A 21,652-nucleotide genomic window follows, 5' to 3' on the forward strand; every position below is an offset into this window, starting at 1 on the left:
TTTTATTTCAGGATAAAATTGGCAGATTTTGTAGAAACGTCAAATTTGTTGTAGGACTTTTATATAATCTTGCTTTGTCAGTAGCCTGACTGACTGGTCAAAAAAGTTTTTGCAAACTCTGATCTTAATCGTATTGCAAAACATTTAAATAGATTTAAAAAAGGAGCCAAGATTGTCCACTTTTAAATTACTAGATTTCAAGATAACTGTGATTTTGTTCCTCCCAAATCAAAATAACTATTATTTTAGGCTTTGCAACGACTTGGTGGTGGATTGTTCGATGATGAAATGATTGAAACGAAGGAATGGCAAATTTTTGAATCACAAAAGTCAAAAAGCCTACATAATATACAAATGCAAAACAGAATTGTAGTTGTTGAAGAGCAGTTTGTAGCATTTACAGAAAGAATTGTATCACTTGAACTACAACAGAATCACCCTATCTAAAAATATCAAGGGCAAGTATTTCTCAAACATTTTTATCATATATAGTTTGTATATTAACATTATAAGATGACATTAAGGGGGTTCAGATATGATTGTCAGATAGATTAAATAAAGACAAATAACACCTATAAAACATAAAAATTTAGTAAATCATCTCTCTAAAACTTCAGAATGAACACAGGTGCTCTAGAAGGCATGAATAAGAATCTAAATGTTAAAATGAGATTATTTCAATATTTGAAAAACACAGCTCAGGTCTTCTTGGACTACGGACTGATGTTAATTATTACTAGATTAAAAGTTAGTCCCCTTTGATATTTTTTACAAAAAATGTGGCAACTTTTAAATTTTTGGTTTTATTGGTAAATATGATATGTGGAGTATAATCTAGTGCCTAGGATCAGCCCTGGTTTTTGTGGTGTTTCTTTCACTTAAGGTTTTCAGGTATAAACCACTTATTAATAGCCCCATTATTTTCAATGTTAAATCCTGCAATTTCAAGCTTTAATGGCTACTTTTTCTTGAGATCAAATAAAGTGGCAGTCATTTCATGTCAAAACTGTACCTTTATATTTTGAAATGTGGTAAAAATTCCACATACCTTAAATTGAATATTTGAGCTGACTGGTTTCCAGAACTTTAATAGAACAAAAACAGGTTCTTCTGATCTGAACAACAAGCTTATATGTGCTCTTCTATAATTTTAATGCCCCACTGTAGGGGAGGGGGCATTAAGTTTTACCTCTGTCGTATGTAAGTACATACATCCCAAATTAGTTTCCGTTTTCTTACTTAAGTTTGCCTGGAATAAATTATATGAAACTTACACACAAAGCTTATAACCCAAATATACAGATCAAGTTTGAATTTTGGTAATGTCACTTTAACTGTTGTAGAGTTATGCCCATTTAGAAGTGAAAAAACGGCTGAATTTTTCGTTTCTGTTCTTTTAAATCAGGTAAACCTCAACTTAATGTTATGAAACATTATACACAATACTTAAAACAACAAAATACAGATACAATTTAAATGTTGAGGGTGTTACTTTTTTTATTCTTTAGTCCCTTTATCATGTTTATAAATACAAAAAAAAATATGATTTTTATACGGCCGCAAATTTTGAAAAAAATTTCGTCGTATATTGCTATCACGTTGGCGTCGTCATCGTCGTCGTCGTCGTCGTCCGAATACTTTTAGTTTTCGCACTCTAACTTTAGTAAAAGTGAATAGAAATCTATGAAATTTTAAAACAAGGTTTATGACCATAAAAGGAAGACTGGTATTGATTTTGGGAGTTTTGGTCCCAATATTTTAGGAATTAGGGGCCAAAAGGGCCCAAATAAGCATTTTCTTGGTTTTCGCACTATAACTTTAGTTTAAGTTAATAGAAATCTATGAAATTTTGACACAAGGTTTATGACCACAAAAGAAAGGTTGGGATTGATTTTGGGAGTTTTGGTTTCAACAGTTTAGGAATTAGGGGCCAAAAAAGGGCCCAAATAAGCATTATTCTTGGTTTTCGCACAATAACTTTAGTTAAAGTAAATAGAAATCAATGAAATTTAAACACAATGTTTATGACCACAAAAGGAAGGTTGGTATTGATTTTGGGAGTTTCGGTCCCAACAGTTTAGGAATTAAGGGCCAAAAAGGGACCCAAATAAGCATTTTTCTTGGTTTTCGCACCATAGCGTTAGTATAAGTAAATAGAAATCTATGAAATTTAAACACAAGGTTTATGACTATAAAAGGAAGGTCGGTATTGATTTTGGGAGTTTTGGTCCCAACATTTAAGGAAAAAGGGGCCCAAAGGGTCCAAAATTAAACTTTGTTTGATTTCATCAAAATTGAATAATTGGGGTTCTTTAATATGCTGAATCTAACTGTGTATGTAGATTCTTAATTTTTGGTCCCGTTTTCAAATTGGTCTACATTAAGGTCCAAAGGGTCCAAAATTAAACTTAGTTTGATTTTAACAAAAATTGAAACCTTGGGGTTCTTTGATATGCTGAATCTAAAAATGTACTTAGATTTTTGATTATTGGCCCAGTTTTCAAGTTGGCCCAAATCGAGGTCCAAAATTAAACATTGTTTGATTTCATCAAAAATTGAATAAATGGGGTTCTTTGATATACCAAATCTAACTGTGTATGTAGATTCTTCATTTTCGGTCCTGTTTTCAAATTGGTCTAAATTAAAGTGCAAAGGGTCCAAAATTAAACTAAGTTTGATTTTAACAAAAATCAAATTCTTGGGCCTCTTTGATATGCTGAATCTAAACATGTACTTAGATTTTTGATTATGGGCCCAGTTTTCAAGTTGGTCCAAATCAGGATCTAAAATTATTATATTAAGTATTGTGCAATAGCAAGTCTTTTCAATTGCACAGTATTGTGCAATGGCAAGAAATATCTAATTTCACAATATTGTGAAATAGCAAATTTTTTTTTTAATTAAGAGTTATCTTTCTTTGTCCAGTAAAGTAAGCATGAAATATCTGCAAGAATTTTTTTTAATTGGAGTTATCTTTCTTTGTCCAGAATCAACTTAAATCTTTGTTATATACAATATACAATGTATATTCACTTTTTACTACCAACTGATAAATTTAAATAATCTTTACCATTCAGTGATAACAAGCAGTTTTTTTACATCTTAATATTTTATGATGTATTTAAATGAGTAGTAATTGTTGCAAACTCCATTAGAATATTTTAATTGAAATTAGTTTTGGAATAAGGGAAAGGGGGATGTGATTAAAAAATTGGGTTCAATTTTTCTCATTTGAAATTTCATAAATAAAAAGAAAATTTCTTCAAACATTTTTTTGAGAGGATTAATATTCAACAGCATAGTGAATTGCTCTAAGAGAAAACAAAAATTTTAAGTTCATTTGATTACATTCATTCTGTGTCAGAAACCTATGCTGTGTCAACTATTTAATCACAATCCAAATTTAGAGCGGAATCCAGCTTGAATGTTGTGTCCATACTTGCCCCAACTGTTCAGGGTTCAACCTCTGCGGTCGTATAAAGCTACGCCCTGCGGAGCATCTGGTTTTGTTATGTTTCTTGGACTTAAATTTGCCTCAACCAAGTTTTATCAAACTTATATTTAAGACTTTTTAGCATGAAATGCTGTACAAATTTGGATAGCGTCTCTACATCTATTGTTCAGTTATGTCCTTAAATAGCTATATGATAAGCAAGCTGTGGCACACATGGACACATTCCCAATATATATATGTTATATTTTTATTATTAAGATCACTTTCAACAAGGGTTCTACAGTGATCCCTAGTTACCAAGATTTCATTTGATGCTTAAACTACAGAAAGGTTTCAACTATTGACAAAGATACGGCTACATACTACTTGTTTGTATGTTCTTTCAAACCAGGCCAAAATTCTATACCTTTAAATGCAATATATTGTTTCGAAGGTTGTTTTTTTTTATTGTTTTTCATTTTGTATTTTGTCTAGCCTGCAACTTTTGTTGCAGAAAACTCGACATAGGGAAAGTGATCTGGCGGCGATGTTGGCGGCAGCGTTAGCTAACTTCTTAAAAGGTTTATATTTTTGAAGGTGGAAGACCTGGATGCTTCATACTTTGTATGAAGCATTTGGGGCAGGATCTGCCTACCCTTCCGGAGCACCTGAGATCACCCCTAGTTTTTGGTGGGATTCGTGTTGTTTATTCTTTAGTTATCTATGTTGCGTCATGTGTACTATTGTTTTTCTGTTTGTCTTTTTCATTTTTAGCCATGGCCTTGTCAGTTTGTTTCAAATTTATGAGTTTGACTGTCCCTTTGGTATTTTTCGTCCCTCTTTTGTATATAGATGCCTCATGTTACAATGCCCAATGTCCTTGACCTCATTTTCATTTTTCAGTGACCACTTGAAAAAAAAGTTCAGAATTTTTGTAATTTTGAATTCTCTTATTATAAGTAATATGATACCTATACTTGGTATGTGCGTACCTTGCAATGTCCTCATCCCCGTCAGACAGTTTTCACTTGATCTCAACCTCATTTCATGGATCAGTGAACAAGGTTAAGTTTTGGTGGTCAAGTCCATATCTCAGATACTATAAGCAATAGGGCTAGTATACTTGGTGTATGGAAGGACTGTAAGGTGTACATGTCCAACTGGCTGATGTCATCTGACCTTGGCCTCATTTTCATGGTTCAGTGGTTATAGTAAAAATTTTGTGTTTTGGTCTGTTTTTCTCATATATTATGAAATAGGTTTACTATATTTGTTGTATGGAATGATTGTAAGGGGTACATGTCTAGCGGGCAGATGTCATCTGACCTTGACCTCATTTTCAAGGTTCAGTGGTCAAAGTTGAGTGTTTTAGTTTTGGTCTTTTTATCTAATATTAATGCCAAAGGTCAACTATATTTGGTGTATTGAAATATATTATGATCTATATGTCAGTCCCGCAGGTTTTATTTGACCATGACCTGAATTTCACAGTTCATTGCACAGTGGTAAGTTTTTGTGTTTTGGTCTATTTTCTTTAACTATAAGTAATAGGTCAACTATATTTGTTGTACATGTCTGCTTGGCATGGTTCATCTGACCTTGATCTCATTTTCATGGTTCATTGGTCTTTGTTTAGTTATCTTGGTTAATGGGACAGTTTTTAATAAAGCTTTATATTTAGGACTATCAACATATCAATGATAAGTAAAGAAGGCGAGACATATCAGTGTGTGCACTCTTGTTTTAGAAAGGGTTGCTGTAGTATTGTTACTTTTTCTTTGACCTTTGTTGTTTTATTTTCCTTTTGTACATCATTAATGAACACTATATTTAGTAATATAGATTTTTGGTAACAATTACAGTTGAAGTAATGTTGTTTTTCGTGATCTATATAAGGGTTAAGAGTGAATAAAAAAATGTTATTGATAGAAACATTCTTCATTTCAGATTTATTTGAAAAAAAAAGACAACGTTGGCTGAAAGATGACGAACAATTTTTTGAAACTGCAGCCACCAGGAAGATACTAGGTGTTGTAAAAGACAATACTGTGACAGTCATATCTGGTAATTCTGGAATGGGTAAAACAGCTACTGCACATCATATTGCGTTAAATTTACAACAAAATGCAGGATACCAGATCTTGCCAATTGCTGACCCAAAGGACATTGCGAAATATTATATAAAGGGGCTTGCACAAGTATTTGTTTTTGATGATTTATGTGGAGTGTTCAATATTGATCAGCTTTTGATTAATTCTTGGGACAAAGTTTCGAGTGAGATTCTGACATTTTCTGAGGAAGATAATCATTTTCGAATCCTTGTTACTTGTAGATTGCAAATAACAAAAAATCAACAGTTCAGAAAATTATCAGACAAATTGAATATGAAAGATTGCAATCTTCTTTCGAAAGATTTGGCTTACACAAATGGTGAAAAATTGAAAATTGCCTCTTGTCATATGGATCAAGAACATGTGCATAAACTTAGCAAGGAGACCATCAGTAGCCTGGACATGTTTCCATTTCTTTGTGATATGTTTGGTAAATCTGACGACAAAGATATGAAAATGTTTGAATTACCTATTCAATATTTTGAAGAACAGTTTGATCAGATGCAGTATCAAGATGAGGAGTGTTTCCTCGGACTGGCGTTGCTAGTTATTTACAATGACACAATTGAAATAAATGTCTTCAAAGATGAGAGTATAGACACAGGATTCAAGAAGATCTTTAAAGAAGTAATTGAAACTTTGGAATTAACGTACCGTCCTTCTAAATTGCGTGTCCTCAAAAAGTTAGACACCTTAGTTGATACTTATATTACAAGTTATATTGAAAACAATGAATCAATAATAACTAGCAAACATGACATAGTTTTTGATTCACTATCTTTATATTTTGGAAAGAAAATGACAAAAACTCTAGTGAAATATGCTACACCATATTTTATTTCAGATAGAATCCAGTTTGAGTCTTTAGAAGAAGATCATGATGAATATACCATTATGATACCTCCATGCTTGGAACATTCATACTTTGATCGCATGGCAGAGGAGATAATACATAAGAATTTTTATGAAGTATTTGGGAACCAACAATCATGTTTTAAAACATATCAAGAGAAATTTATCGATTTCTTCTTTAAAAAGAAAGATATTTTGGAAATATTGTTGCACAATAGGTGGCCTATTTATCTTTCATCAAAGTATGGATGTAGTATTGTTGTACAGTTTTTGTTGGAACAAAAAACTGCATTAGATTTGAATCATGATTCTGAAGATGAGAGAAGCTTAGAAATATATGTTGAAGACAGTGACACTGAATATTATGACCTTACATTGGATAAATACCGAATCATGCATAAAAATGCGCCCCTAGCAGCAGCATGTACAGAGGGTCATTCACAAATTGTTCGATCTCTTGTCAAATATGGATATGATATTGATGGTGTTCTTTGCCCCTTGTTTGCTGCATGTCATAATGGCCATACCGACATCGTGAATTTTCTGCTTACCTGTAATTGTGAAGTTGATACAAAAAATTGTCAAGGTCAAACAGCCCTTCATGGTGCGTGTATGAACGGCAACATCGGAATTGTTATTGCACTATTAGAAAGAGGTTGTTGCATCAACGAACAAAACTATTGTAAAGAGACCCCTTTATTTAATGCTTGCAAGCATGGTTATCATGATGTTGTGAACATTCTCCTGACATTTAATTGTGGTATTAAAATATGTAAATACTTTAGTGAAAACTTTCTGCATGCTGCTTGTAAAAAAGGTCGTAAAGATATAGAGGAAGTATTAATAAGAACTAAATGTGATGTTCATGTCATAAGTATATTTGGCAGAACAGCACTGCATGAGGCTTGCTCTTCAGACTACACTCAAGTCTTAGATGAAGAGGATGATACTTGGTCAAGTCATGGCGAGGAAGATGATACTTGGTCAAGTGAATGCAAGGAAGATGACGTTCAGTATGATGAACCTAAAGTTGAAAATGGCAAAAATGTAATCAAAGATAAAATTTTAGACAGCATTGAAACGTTTCGAAAAGGCATTGTGGAAATGTTGTTGCACAATAACGTAAACATGTCTATAGCTGATGGTTATGACTATACTGCACTTCATATGGCAGCTAGAAGTGGCTATCCAACAATAGTAGATGTTTTGTTGAAGAAGTTGCTTGAAATAAATAAAATGGCATTGGTAAATGAAGATACTCCAATTGATATTGAAAAAGAAATCATACCACCCTTTTTTTGCTCAAGTAGTAAAAGTGTTGTTAATGTGTTTGTGCAACATAACTGTAACATACATGTACTTGATTCCTGTGGTCGAAATGCTTTACATTATGCTAGTGAACGCGGTTCTTTAGAAATGGTAGAAATTTTGTATGAAATTGGTTGTAAAATAGATGATTTAACTGCTTCCGGAAAGAGTGTTCTACATGCAGCATGTCGGGGAGGAAATGAGGATATTGTGGATTTTTTCCTAAAGAGAGGATGTGACGTTGACCATGCTGACAATTGGGATGAAACTCCTTTATTTATGGCCTGTGAGGGATCAAACTGTAAGATTGTAGATATATTGATAAAATATCACTGTGATGTTAATAAAATCAATACTGGTGGCTGCAATTCTTTACAAAAACCCAGTTTAAATGGTCATGCTGACATAGTTGATATTTTGCTGAAAAATGAAATTAATATCAACCAGGCTGATAATTGGAACACCACACCACTGTTTTATGCATGTCTTCATGGTAACATAGATGTTATCAATTTATTGATAGAGAATAAATGTGAAGTAAATATTCCTAATAAAGAAGGAAACATTGTTTTACACATTTCATGCTGGTTAGGACATCTAGAAATGACACAATTATTATTACAAAATCACTCGAACATCGATCAAGCTGATAACTTAAAACTAACACCTTTACATCTGGCAGCCACAGAAGGATACAACGATATAGTTGAAATATTGATTGAAAAGGGTTGTGATATAAATGCTTGTGACATCAATGGACGAAATGCTTTGCATTATGCGTGCATGCAGAAGGTAGAACATGGAAATATTAATTTTTTAAGTGGGTTCTCGCGATATCGTCGACAGGAACATTATCATAAAGAGGTTGTTGTCCTCCTACTGCAAAATAAATGTGATGCAAATCAACAAGATACCTTTGGTCAGATGCCTTTGCATTTAGCATGCGAGACACATACATCACATAGATACATAAGATGTATGACTGATACCGTAAAACTGTTATTAGAGAGTGGTTGTGACATAAATAAGTGTGATTACTCGCACAGGTCACCATTCCTTATTGCCTGTGAAAAGAACGGATATGAATCTGAAGAGATTGCGAAAGCTCTGGTTGAAAACAACTGTGATGTCAATATCAAAGATAGCAATGGGCAAACCGCTCTTGAGATTTGTAATTCAAATGGAATTACTTGGATTACTGAAACTTTGCTTCACAGTCAACATTTTAAAAATGAAGTTACAAAGGAAAATACTTAAATTCATGTCTCAATTATTATCTATAAGATAAAGTAATCAGTACTTAAGTAACTTAAATTTTTTTTTTAGAATTATGCAAAAGCTATGTGAAGAAAGAAACCATCACAAAATAAAATTGTATGTTAAGAAGTTTGAACTGCGTTGGGCACTGACCCGAAAAGCTGATTTTACTGAGCTCCGCATCCCAACTGGGACACATCTGTCAACAACAATCAGGGAAAATGGTTGTAGATGAACTCCATTGAAAATAACGTTCGTCTGTTACCATTAACCTTTCTGAAAAAATCAGCCTCCTGCCAAAAATGGCTGCAATTCAACAGTGAACTAGCCATGCAAATAAGAATTTGCTGTAGACCTGTTTCAAACATTTTTTTAATACAAATTGATCTCCCCCTTGCGAGTAACCTTAGAATGCATTTTTTTAAAATTTTCCTTGGTGGGGGCTAAGAAAACCCTACGTCATCGTCACCCCTGACACAGATTTTGTTTGGTCTAGTACATCAACAAGGGCTAGTTTGTGTCAAGCCTTTTGTCGGTGAGAGCTTGACATAGGGATAGTCATCCGCCGGCGACGTTAGTTCACTTCTTAAACGCTTTATGTTTTTGAAGGAGGAATACCTGGAGGCTTCACACTTTGTATATAGATACCTTATGTTACGAGGTTTTCGTCTCTCATATGGCCATTGTCCTTGAAAATGATAGTGCGATTGGGACAATTCGTATACTTTGGTTTCATTCTTGTTTTGGTCCATTTTTACATATATTTAGTATACAACAAGTTCTGTAGATAAGGATGTGCCAAATATATAACCACCTTAATACATGATGAATGAAACTCTATTTTACCTCAGTTTCAGTTTGAGTTCGCACGCATACGGGACAGGACGTTGTCCCTCCGTCCGTCATTAAAACGTCGGTTATCAAGTCAAAAACATTTAAGCCAGTTTGCATGAAACGTTTATCTATTGAATTGAGCATCCTTTCGGTTTTTCGTTTTTTTTTGTTTTTTTTATGAAGGAGTAGGTCCGGTAAGGACCGATTTTGGCCTCAAATTTCAGTTTCATCTGACGAAAGATTTTGACCACTTTTTAAACACTTAAGTGTCTATTTCATATGATTCAATTAATTTATGTGCAAGATTTTAACTTATTAAGTCATTAAAAACGATCTGATTCAAGCTCAAATATGAAAAATCTACCTAATATCCGAAAAAATGTCACTTTTCAGATGGTTTTTGTCAAAAACGAAAGTGGCCGCATCCGTGTTCATCCTCAATCCTTACATATATTATGTATTATCATCAAATACAACTTCCATTTCAATATTTTGGATGAACACGAATGCGGCCATTTTCGTTTTACCCGGAAACCGTCTAAAATTTAACTAAAATGCTGGAATTGTGAAGATTTCAGTAATTTAGCACGACTTCATGGTGCTAGTACCCAATATATGTGCATTGTATTGTCAAAAACAGCCCATATTTATGTAGCAGAACCATTCTACTATCCAATAACTAAGTAACAGTTTATATTTTAACAATTTTGTAAAACCGCTATATTTTGGGGCCAAACAAAGGTTTTAACGGACCTACTCCTTTTAGATATCACGCGTTCGAGTCATGGGGTTTATTTCATTAAAAAGGAGAATTTTCCAGTTTTTGGACAAAAGCTCAAAAATGCTTTCAGCTGTTTTTATGAAACTTATGAATTGTTTGTATCTATTGATGTAGACTCCCTGTCGATTTTTATCAATATCAGATTTACTATTATCCCAGACAGCACAACATAGAGATAGAGATCCGGCTTCGGCGTTTACTAATTTCTTAAAAATGTTATTTTTTAAGGGTGAAAGATATGGATGCTTAAAACTTTGTATATAAATCTTATGTTACGAAGTTTTCGTCTGTCACATATTTATTGTCCTTGGTCCCATTTTATGGTTCAGTGACTTTTTGGAAATCAATGTAATATTTTTTGTAATGTTACTTTCTCTCTTACTATGAGTAATATGATAACCATATTTGGTATGTGCATACCTTTCAAGACTCTCATCTCCGTCAAATAGTTTCATTTGACCTCGACTTTATTTTATGGATCAGTGAACAATGTTAAGTTCTTGTGAATGGAAATATTTAATGATGTACATATCAGTCTTTCATGTTTTATTTCACTCTGACCTCTCTCACGGTTCAGTAATCCAAGTTAAGTTTTTGTGTTTGGTCTGTTTTTCTTAAACTATAAAGCAATAGGTCAACTATACCGACCTTGACCTCATTTTAGTTGTTCATTGGTCAATAATAAAAATTCATGTTTAAGTTTGTTTATTAGATACTATAAGCAATAGGTCAACTATATATATTGCATAGATATATTGTAGGGTGTACTTGTCTGCCTGGCATGGTTCTTTTTGCCTTGACCTCATTTTCATAGTACATTGGTCAAGTTTAAGTTTTAGTTGTTAAGTCTGTTTCTTAGAATCTATAAGCAACATGTCAACTATATTTAGTGTATTGTATGATTGTAAGGTGTACATGTATTGTTCGTTTGGTTTATCTGATCTTGACATCATTTTCTTGGATCATATTAAGTTGATGTGATTGCTGTAGTAAAACTTTATATTTAGAACTATCAACATAATAGCACTGGTTTGTAAAGAAGGCGAGACGATTCAGCTTTTGCACTTTTGATTATTGAGAAAAAGGAGATTTTCCAGTTAACTCAGAAATGCTTAAGCAGTTTTCAAGAAACTTTCGTTAATTTTTATACGACCAAATTTTTCGTCGTATATTGCTATTACGTTGGCGTCGTCGTCTGCGTCGTCGTCGTCGTCGTCGTCGTCCGAATACTTTTAGTTTTCGCACTCTAACTTTAGTAAAAATGAATAGAAATCTATGAAATTTTAACACAAGGTTTATGACCACAAAAGGAAGGTTGGGATTGATTTTGGGAGTTTTGGTCCTAACATTTTAGGAATTAGGGGCCAAAAAGGACCCAAATAAGCATTTTCTTGGTTTTCGCACTATAACTTTAGTTTAAGTTAATAGAAATCTATGAACTTTTGACACAAGGTTTATGACCACAAAAGAAAGGTTGGGATTGATTTTGGAAGTTTTGGTTCCAACAGTTTAGGAATTAGGGGCCAAAAAAGGGCCCAAATAAGCATTATTCTTGGTTTTCGCACAATAACTTTAGTTCAAGTAAATAGAAATCAATGAAATTTAAACACAATGTTTAAGACCACAAAAGGAAGGTTGGTATTGATTTTGGGAGTTTAGGTCCCAACAGTTTAGGAATTAGGGCCAAAAAGGGACCCAAATAAGCATTTTTCTTGGTTTTCGCACCATAACTTTAGTATAAGTAAATATAAATCTATGAAATTTAAACACTAGGTTTATGACCATAAAAGGAAAGTTGGTATTGATTTTGGGAGTTTTGGTCCCAACAGTTTAGGAATAAGTGGCCCAAAGGGTCCAAAATAAAAATTTCATAAAAAAAAGGAATTATTGGGGTTCTTTGATATACCGAATCTAACTGTGTATGTAGATTCTTAATTTTTGGTCCCGTTTTCAAATTGGTCTACATTAAGGTCCAAAGGGTCCAAAATTAAACTTAGTTTGATTTTTACAAAAATTGAATCGGTTGGGTTCTTTGATATGCTGAATCTAAAAATGTACTTAGATTTTTAATTATTGGCCAAGTTTTCAAGTTGGTCCAAATCGGGGTCCAAAATTAAACTTTGTTTGATTTCATCAAAAATTGAATAAATGGGGTTCTTTGATATGCCAAATCTAACTGTGTATGTAGATTCTTCATTTTTGGTCCTGTTTTCAAATTGGTCTACATTAAAGTCCAAAGGGTCCAAAATTAAACTTAGTTTGATTTTAAGAAAATTGAATTCTTGGGGTTCTTTGATATGCTGAATCCAAACATGTAATTAGATTTTTGATTATGGGCCCAGTTTTCAAGTTGGTCCAAATCAGGATCTAAAATTATTATATTAAGTATTGTGCAATAGCAAGAAATTTTCAATTGCACAGTACTCAGCAATAACAAGAAATCTTCTATTGCACTTTATTATGCAATAGCAAGAAATTTTCAATTGCACTGTATTGCGCAATAGCATGAAATCTTCAATTGCACAGTATTGTGCAATATCAAGTATTTTCAATTGCACAGTATTGCGCAATAGCAAGAAATATCTAATTGCACAATATTGTGCAATAGCAAGAAATTTCAATTGGAGTTATCTCTCTTTGTCCAGAATAGGTAGTTGAATCCTGCGTCCTGTGGTGAAGATCGTGTCCGCTCTATATCTTGAGAACCGTTATGATTTCAAAGTTTATACTTGACATCCATTTTAACCAACACCAGAGGGTGTGTCATGATGTATGTACAACTTCCTAGGTCAAAGGTCAAGGTCAAAAACTGGTTTCAGTTGACAACCCCTGTCCGCTCCATATCTAGATAACCGTTATGATTTCAAAGTTTATACTTGACATCCATTTTAACCACCACCAGAGGGCGTGTCATGATGTATGTACAACTTCCTAGGTCAAAGGTCAAGGTAAAAAGAACTTTGGTTTCAGTTGACAACCCCGTGTCCTGTGGTGAAGATCGTGTCCGCTTTATATCTTGAGAACCGTTATGATTTCAAATATTATACTTGACATCCATTTTAACCAACACCAGAGGGTGTGTCATGATGTATGTACAACTTCCTAGGTTAAAGGTCTGTCTGTCTGTTAGTCTGTCCATCGCTATCAAATTTGATCCACACTATATTTTGAGAGGACAGCTGTAATTATTCTATACTTTATACCTGACAAACATTTTCAACTAAACATATATATTAACCAACACCAGAGAATGTGTCATAATGTATGCATCCTAGGTCAAAGGTCAGTCCGTCGGTCTTTCCATCCATTCATTGTTCTTGACAAATTGTGTCCGCTCTACCTCTCGAGAACCGTTAATATTTCATACTTTATACTTGACCGTCTGTCTGTATAAGTTTTTTTTACAAATTTTATTCCACAATTTTCATGATAGAAATAATTTGCTTCTTTGTGTTATAGTTTCTTAAAGTAAAATCCATATTTTTCAAAAAGTTGAAGCCCCTCAGCCATTTTTCATTTTTTAACATTTAATTGGCATTCTGTTTTGGTGGGTCACAATATATTAAAGGCATAATTCTATAAATATGTGACAAATATCAATTGGGCAGCACCTTTAAACATATTGTTCAAACATCAATCCATATATCCAGAAGTCACCTTAGAGTAGTCAACAATGAGTTCACATCATGCAGTCATATCACTATTATACTATGAAAGTAAGTTGAGAATATTTATCAGTTTTAACTTAAAATCTTAGAATAAAATCACACATGAGACTATGTAATAACTTCAAAGAATGCTTCATATCAGATTATCCATACAACTTATTTACCCCACGTTATTGACAGCGGGGCCCACAGAGATGGCTCCCATCTCAATGGTATCTAGTATATTTTAGACTTTACGTTACCATGGTTACCGAGTTATGGAAATTTATTCATAAAAAAGTTTGATTTCAAGTTTTCGGACAATATTTAAAAAGTGCTTTGATAATTTTTCATTAAAGTTTGGTGACTGATCAAATCTTTTAAGATTTATAACCTTCTTTAAGTTTTCATACCTTTCGGATATGACATTGAGAAGTTGTTGAACTTTATTCAATGAAAACGTGACGGGCGCAGCTTATTAATGTAAATGTTATAGACTTACTAGTATTCACTTAAATATACTTTATAATAGGTATACCGGGGTACTTGTATGAGGGATATTCGTTTGTTAGTTCACTCACGGTTAGGATAAGGTTAAGTGTTTGATGAACTGATTATATCGATAAAGATAAGGAGCTGTGGTATGATTGCCAATGAAGACTGGGTGTTAACCTCTATAAATGACACTCTGATACCCATCATGCCATAGTGTTTATGGTAATATGTTTTGTCAATTATATATAGATTCTTCCACTGCATCGAGTGTAATACGATATTTATCCACTCGAGACAGTTAAATTTTCAAATTTAAAACGCGAGGCTCGCCGAGCGTTTTAAATATTTAAAATTTAACTGTCGAGAGGGGATAACTATCGTATTACACTTTGCCTTTGGATGCAAAGTGTACCATTGGTCCACATTCTTGTTGCTTTTGAATGCAGACTCTACTGTATACATTTTTCACATTGATGAAGGCCATACGGTTGCCTGTAGTTGCTTAAATCCTCATAATTTTAACTTTGGCGGATAGCTGTCTCATCATGATCATTATATATTGGCAATCTTGGTTGCCAATGAGACATCTCTATTAGAGACAAAATAAAATAGAAACTAACAACTATAAGTGACGGTATAGCCTTTAACAATGAGCAAAGCCCTTAACCAGAAATGGGGAAAAAAAACTAATGGCCTTATGTATGTAAAAATAACTAATTAGTGAAACAGCAACAAACAACCACTAATTTACAGGCTACTGAATGGGAACAGTCATGTTGAGAATGTGGTGGGGTTTAACTTGTTTTTTGGGCATTATGTTTTCTGTTCTGTTATGTGCGTCCGTTCGTCCGTCCGTCTGTCCCGCATGAGGTTAAAGTTTCTGGTCGAGCTCGAGGTAGATTTGACGCAGTTGAAGTCCAAATTGAAACTTAGTAAACATGTTCCATATGATCTGATCTTTCCATTTTTTTACCCCATTTTCACGGTCCACTGAACATAGAAAATGATAGTGCGGATGGAGCATCTGTGTACTTGGGGAAACATTCTTGTTACAGTTGATTCAAATTTAGTGTGAGGTTAAGTTTTTCAGTTACCAATTACTTTGTTAGAGGTCGGAGGTTGTAAATTTTATTAGACATCATATCTTTGTCAAATATACATTGAATTGTATGATATTAAAGTCATAGGAAACCTCAAATAAAAAAAAATAATGCATTTGTTATTTATAACTCAATGGTTTTATAGTTTTCATTATCAAACGTATGCACAAATACTTTTTTCTGAAGAAAATTCTTTATTTTTTTCATATTTAGAAGAAGTTTACTTTATTTTAATTCTTCTTTCCAGGAAGCAATTCCCCGACATATTTTCCGTATGCACAGTGACATCAGTGTGACCAAGCTCGTAAAAATCCGGTGATCGCAATACGCATGGATGTCCTTAAAATAGACTATTTTCTGATTGTACATGTTAAACACGTGCTCAATATCATGCTTTTTTTTTGTTGATTATTGACAAACAGGTGACAGTCGTTAAACTTCGGCTTCAAAACACGAACTTTAATTACCTGCCATATTTTCACAACACTGACCGATTGAGAAAAAAAAGACAATTATACGAAATTAATGCGAATATTTTTTTATAAAATCGTGCACAGAAGACTAAGTTTATGATGTTTGTTTGCATTGGTTCAAGAATTGGAATAACACTTTTTTTCACCGGTCACTCGTTTCTTATGACTTTAAGATAGATGCAAAATTTTGAAAAAAAATCTTTTATTCTATTTTTTCGTAATTTACCGAATTTCACTGGGTCTCTTTCATTCAACATTCATTGATATGTTCATAATAAACAAAATAATTGTTAAAAAAACTTCGAATTTTTGAAATACTAAGGCTTTTCTACCTCAGGAAAAGATTTCCTTAGCTGTATTCGGCAAACCTTTTAGGAAATTTTCGGTCTTCAATGCTCTTCAATTTCGTACTTTATTTTGCCTTTTTAACAATTTTTGTTTCAAGCGTCACTGATGAGTCTTTTGTAGAAGAAACGTGCGTATGGCGTATATATAAAATTTTAATCCTATAAATCTATGATGAGTGTTTTTGCAACTACTGGGTTGACGCCACTGCTGGTGAAGATTTATTTCCCCGAGGGTATCTATCACCAGCCCAGGAGCCAGCACTTCTGTGTTGACTTGAGTTATCATTGATAAGTTCATATAAAATTTAATTGTTAAAAAACGTCGAATTTTTTAAATACTAAGGGTTTTCTACCTCAGGAATAGATAACCTAAGCTGGATTTGGCAAAACGTTTTGGAATTTTTGGTCTTCAATGCTCTTCAATTTCGTACTTTATTTGGCCTTTTTTTATACATTTTTTATTCGAGGGTCACTGATGAGTCTTTTGTAGAAGAAACGCGCGTATGGCGTATATATACAATTGTTATCCTGGTATATATGATCAGTTATTTTGCAAGCACTGGGTCTGGGGGCGAAGCCACTGCTGGTGGAGATTTATTTCCTCGAGGGTATCTCCACCCCAGTAGTCAGCACTTTTGTATTCAATATTACTTTATATTTTGATTTATCAAATGGTCCACATTGAAATCCAAAAGGTTCAAATCAAAATTTGTTTTTTTCATCAAACATCTAATTCGTTGCGTTCTTTGATATGCTGATTGCAACCATATATGTTAGTATTAGATTTTAATTATAGGTCAATATTAAATAGATAAATGTCCCACAGTCATTCTGTGTCAGTAACCTATGAGGGGTCGAATATTTAATCCAAATCCAAATTTAGAGCTGAATCGAGAAGAAATAGCAAAAAAAACGAATTCGAAATGAAAAGTCCCTAAACAGATGGCAAACTCAGAGTTTAGATACTAGTATATCAAACGATTGGATAACAACTTTCATATTTATTACTTGGTACAGACATTTTCTATTATAGATAATGGTGGATTATGCCTTGTTTTATAGCTAGTTTAACCTTTCACTGACTTGCATAAAATGTCATTATATTGAAAACGATGTGTGAACAAAACATCGGTAAAAATGTCAAGAATAGGGATGCAGCAGTCAACAACCTTAAGTAATGTGTCCATACTTGTCCCAACTGATCTGAGTTTGACCTCTGTAGTCATATTTATGGAACTATTTTTCGTAATATTGTAATAATGTCATCCTAAGAAAGGCACTCATCTGAGTCCATTTGACAGAAAGCTCTTATACTTAATAAGAATGTGTGCCATTATGTGTAGATTGACCAATATATTCTGATACAGTCACTTATAATTATGGACCTTTTACTATATTTTGAATATTATGCCATAATAACACATTGTATTCCTTATTTAACATGTTTTAATACAGCATATGGGACATATAGCCATAATTCTCCTCTCATTTGTCCCCCACAGACAAAGTCGAAGAGGAATTTGGATTTGCACTCAATTTGTCCGTCTGTTTGTCCGTCCGTCCGGAAAATCAGTTTCCACTCTTTTATATATTGATTAGATATTCGGTATATTGTTTTATCATGACAAGTTACAGACCAAGTTCTATTTTTGTTTCGGTCTGATGATTTTTTGCAGAGTTATAATCCTTTGACTCAAATGATCAATTTTCTTCACTTTTTGTCGTCATGCTTTAAGAAAAGTTATAGATCAAGTTAACATTTTATTTCAGTACAATTGATTTTTAACCGGTAGAGGACTGTGTATTGCCATTCAAAATTCTGAGTATTCTTTTTCAATATATATTTAGTAACATTTTAGAATATAAATGATTAAACTTACACGTAAGTTTCAATAATTTGATATATTCATAAATTGTTCTAAATAATATGAATGTTCTTATCCCAATTAGAAAACTCTAGCCGTATTTGGCACAACCTTTTTGAACTGTTGATCCTCCGTGCTGTACAACTTCGTACTTGTTTTGACTTCCGAACATTTCTAACTTGGCGTCACTGTTGAGTCTTGTGTGGACGAGGCGCGATTCTGGCGTATTGAATTTAAACACGATGCCTTTTGTTAGCTATTATTCATTTGTTTCTTTGTCTAATATGTTCACCTTTTTATTTGTATTATAGTCCTGTAATATTATGTTGTCATTTAAATGTTATATTTAACATTGCCATTAAAGTGCGATGTTTGCCATGCCACAAAACCAGGTTCAACCCACCATTTTTTTCCTTTTAAAATGTCCGGTACCAAGTCAGGAGTATGGCCATTGTTATATTATAGTTCGTTTCTGTGTGTGTTACATTTTTATGTTGTGTTTCAGTTGTGTCGCTTGTTTTCTCTTGTATTTGAGTGTGAATTCACATTACTATAAGACGTGTCAAAGTACTTTTCTATCCTAAATTCATGTGAAAGTACTTTTATTCGTGGGGTACCAATTTTCGTGGTTTTCGTGGACAGCCATTGTCCAAATAAAGACATGGAAAGATTCCCATCGGCAGGTTTGACTACTGATAGTGATATGATCTAGAGAATATATTGAATAACGCCAAATCTGAGAATACTTTAATTGCAGCCACAGAACTTCAACCGCATGCAAGATTATACCCATTTAATCTTTAATAACATAAACTATACTGTAACAACTTTTGATCTTTTAAGAAAAAAATTTGATTGATAAAAGTCAGATTTCCGGTATTGATGGTATTATGATAAAGTGTTAATTTTATATCCTAAATAGTTATCGTACATATGGGGAATGATAATTTCATGCTGGGCTTGATTTTAAAAAGAATTATTTGATAATTCAAGATACGTTTATAGCATTTGTTTGCGTTACTGTTTTCTTAAGGTGACATGGTTATGGCCTAATTAACACCTTTGATGATCTTAAGTCTGTTGATAACTTATCATGGGTTAATTAGTGTTATCACTACGATTTACAAAGTCAATGTTTACTTTGCAATTTCCTTCAATCAAGACTATTTGTAACCTTCGTTTCTTAAATTTTTCAATTATTTTTTTTAGAAAACTAAAATCCACGAATTTAAAAACCCACGAACATGTAAATATTGCTCAAACCACAAAAATTGATACCCACGAATTTAAAGTACTTTCACAGTAGTATTTGGTTTTGATGTTATATTTGTTATTCTCATCGGATTTTGTCTCATGCTTAGTCCGTTTCTGTGTTTGTTACATTTTAATGTTGTGTCGTTGTTCTCCTCTTATATTTAAAGCGTTTCCATCAGTTTTAGTTTGATACCCCGATTTTGTTTTTTGTCCATCGATTTACGAGTTTTGAACGGCGGTATACTATACTGTTGCCTTTATATGAAAAAATATTTTAAAACTTTTAGTGTGCAATCCAGAAATATTATTTTATAACTCAACTTATGAATCTAAACATATTTGTTTATAAAAAGGAATGTACAGACCAGTGTGTCTGAGGCTAAATATTGATATAGGTATCATATCTTATTCAAGATTCCAAATTGAGCCAAGATTGTAACCTTAATAATTGAATTTTAAGATATCTGTGATTGTGTTCCATCCAAATAAAAATAATCATTTTAATTTTAGGCTTTGCATCGACTAAGTGATGGATCGTTTAACGAAGAAATTATTGAATTGAAGGAAATGCAAATTTTTGAATCACAAAAGTCAAATAGTCTACGTCATATACAAATGCAAAACAGACTTGTAGCTGTTGAAGAGCAGCTTGTAGCAGTAACAGAAAGAATGATGTCGCTTGAACTACAACAGAATGACCCTATACCTAAAAATATCAAAGGCAAGTTCTAGTAATGCTAAAATATTTTCATCTGATATATATATTAAAAGATTATAAGTTGACATGAAAGGGGGAGGGGGTTCAGAATAATTGATTGAGTAAAGACAAACACCACCGATAAAACTGAAGTTGGAGTAACACATTCTTTTAACCCAACGGAATGAACTTACGTACACTAAGTAGGTCAGATACTGTACTCTGAATAAACAAGACTTGTGTAAATATTCCATAGTTATGTTTATTTTGAGAAGAAAAACAGTTTTTGTCTTAATTATTTAGCTAATTCCATCTGAAGAACATATTTATGGTCAATAAAATTGAGAATGGAAATGGGGAATGTGTCAAAGAGACAACAACCCGACCATAGAAAAAAACAACAGCAGAAGGTCACCAACAGGTCTTCAATGTAGCGAGAAATTTCCGCACCCGGAGTCGTCCTTCAGCTGGCCCCTAAACAAATATATAAGATTATTTACTTTGGAATTGAAGTCACATCAACTTGAAGCTTTGTACAAGCTTTGATTTAATATCAGGCAACTTTTAAAAAATATGTTTGTGTCAAATTCATGTTTTGACGTATTTTTAGCTCACCTGGCCCGAAGATCATCTCCTCTGAAACTACTGGGCCAAATTAAACAAACATGCCCAAAATCATTATTAGGGTATTAAGTTTAAAAATTGTGTCCGGTGACCAAGCCAACTAACCAAGATGGCGGTCATGGCTAAAAATAGAACATGGGGTAAAATGCAGTTTGTGGCTTATAACTCAAAAACCAAAGCATTTAGAGCAAATCTGACATGGGGTTTTATTGTTTATCAGGTGTAGATATATCTGCCCTGAAATTTTCAGATGAAACGGACAACCCGATGTTGGGTTGCTGCCCCTGAATTGGTAATTTTAAGATAATTTTGCTGTTTTTTGGTTATTATCTTGAAAATTATTATAGATAGAGATAACTGAAAGCAGCAAAAATGTTCAGCAAAGTACGATTTTCAAATAAGTCAACAGGACCAAAATGATCAGTTGACCCCTTTAGGAGTTATTGCCCTTTATGGTCAATTTTAACCATTTTTAGCTCACCTGGCCCGAAGGGCCAAGTGAGCTTTTCTCATCACTTGGCGTCCGGCGTCCGGCGTCGTCCGTCGGCGTCCGTCGTCGTCCGTCGTCCTGCGT

General features: G+C 33.3%; 2 protein-coding genes across 2 annotated transcripts in view; both read left to right on the forward strand.

Moving 5' to 3' along the window:
- The window catches only part of LOC134681084 (uncharacterized), a 95,447-nt gene that overhangs the window by 64,375 nt on the left and 9,420 nt on the right, over positions 1 to 21,652 (forward strand). The window contains exon 5 of the mRNA XM_063540502.1: positions 20,268 to 20,478. Within this exon, the coding sequence (XP_063396572.1) occupies positions 20,268 to 20,478 (211 nt within the window). The remainder of the gene's footprint in view (positions 1 to 20,267; positions 20,479 to 21,652) is intronic.
- LOC134681085 (ankyrin-3-like) lies at positions 326 to 9,012 on the forward strand. Its single transcript, XM_063540504.1, has 2 exons — positions 326 to 458; positions 5,381 to 9,012. Exon 2 carries the CDS (start codon positions 5,509 to 5,511, stop codon positions 8,959 to 8,961), a length of 3,453 nt encoding a protein of 1,150 aa, XP_063396574.1. The 5' UTR covers positions 326 to 458; positions 5,381 to 5,508; the 3' UTR covers positions 8,962 to 9,012.

Source organism: Mytilus trossulus, chromosome 8, assembly GCF_036588685.1.
Source record: "Mytilus trossulus isolate FHL-02 chromosome 8, PNRI_Mtr1.1.1.hap1, whole genome shotgun sequence".
NCBI lineage: Eukaryota > Metazoa > Mollusca > Bivalvia > Mytilida > Mytilidae > Mytilus > Mytilus trossulus.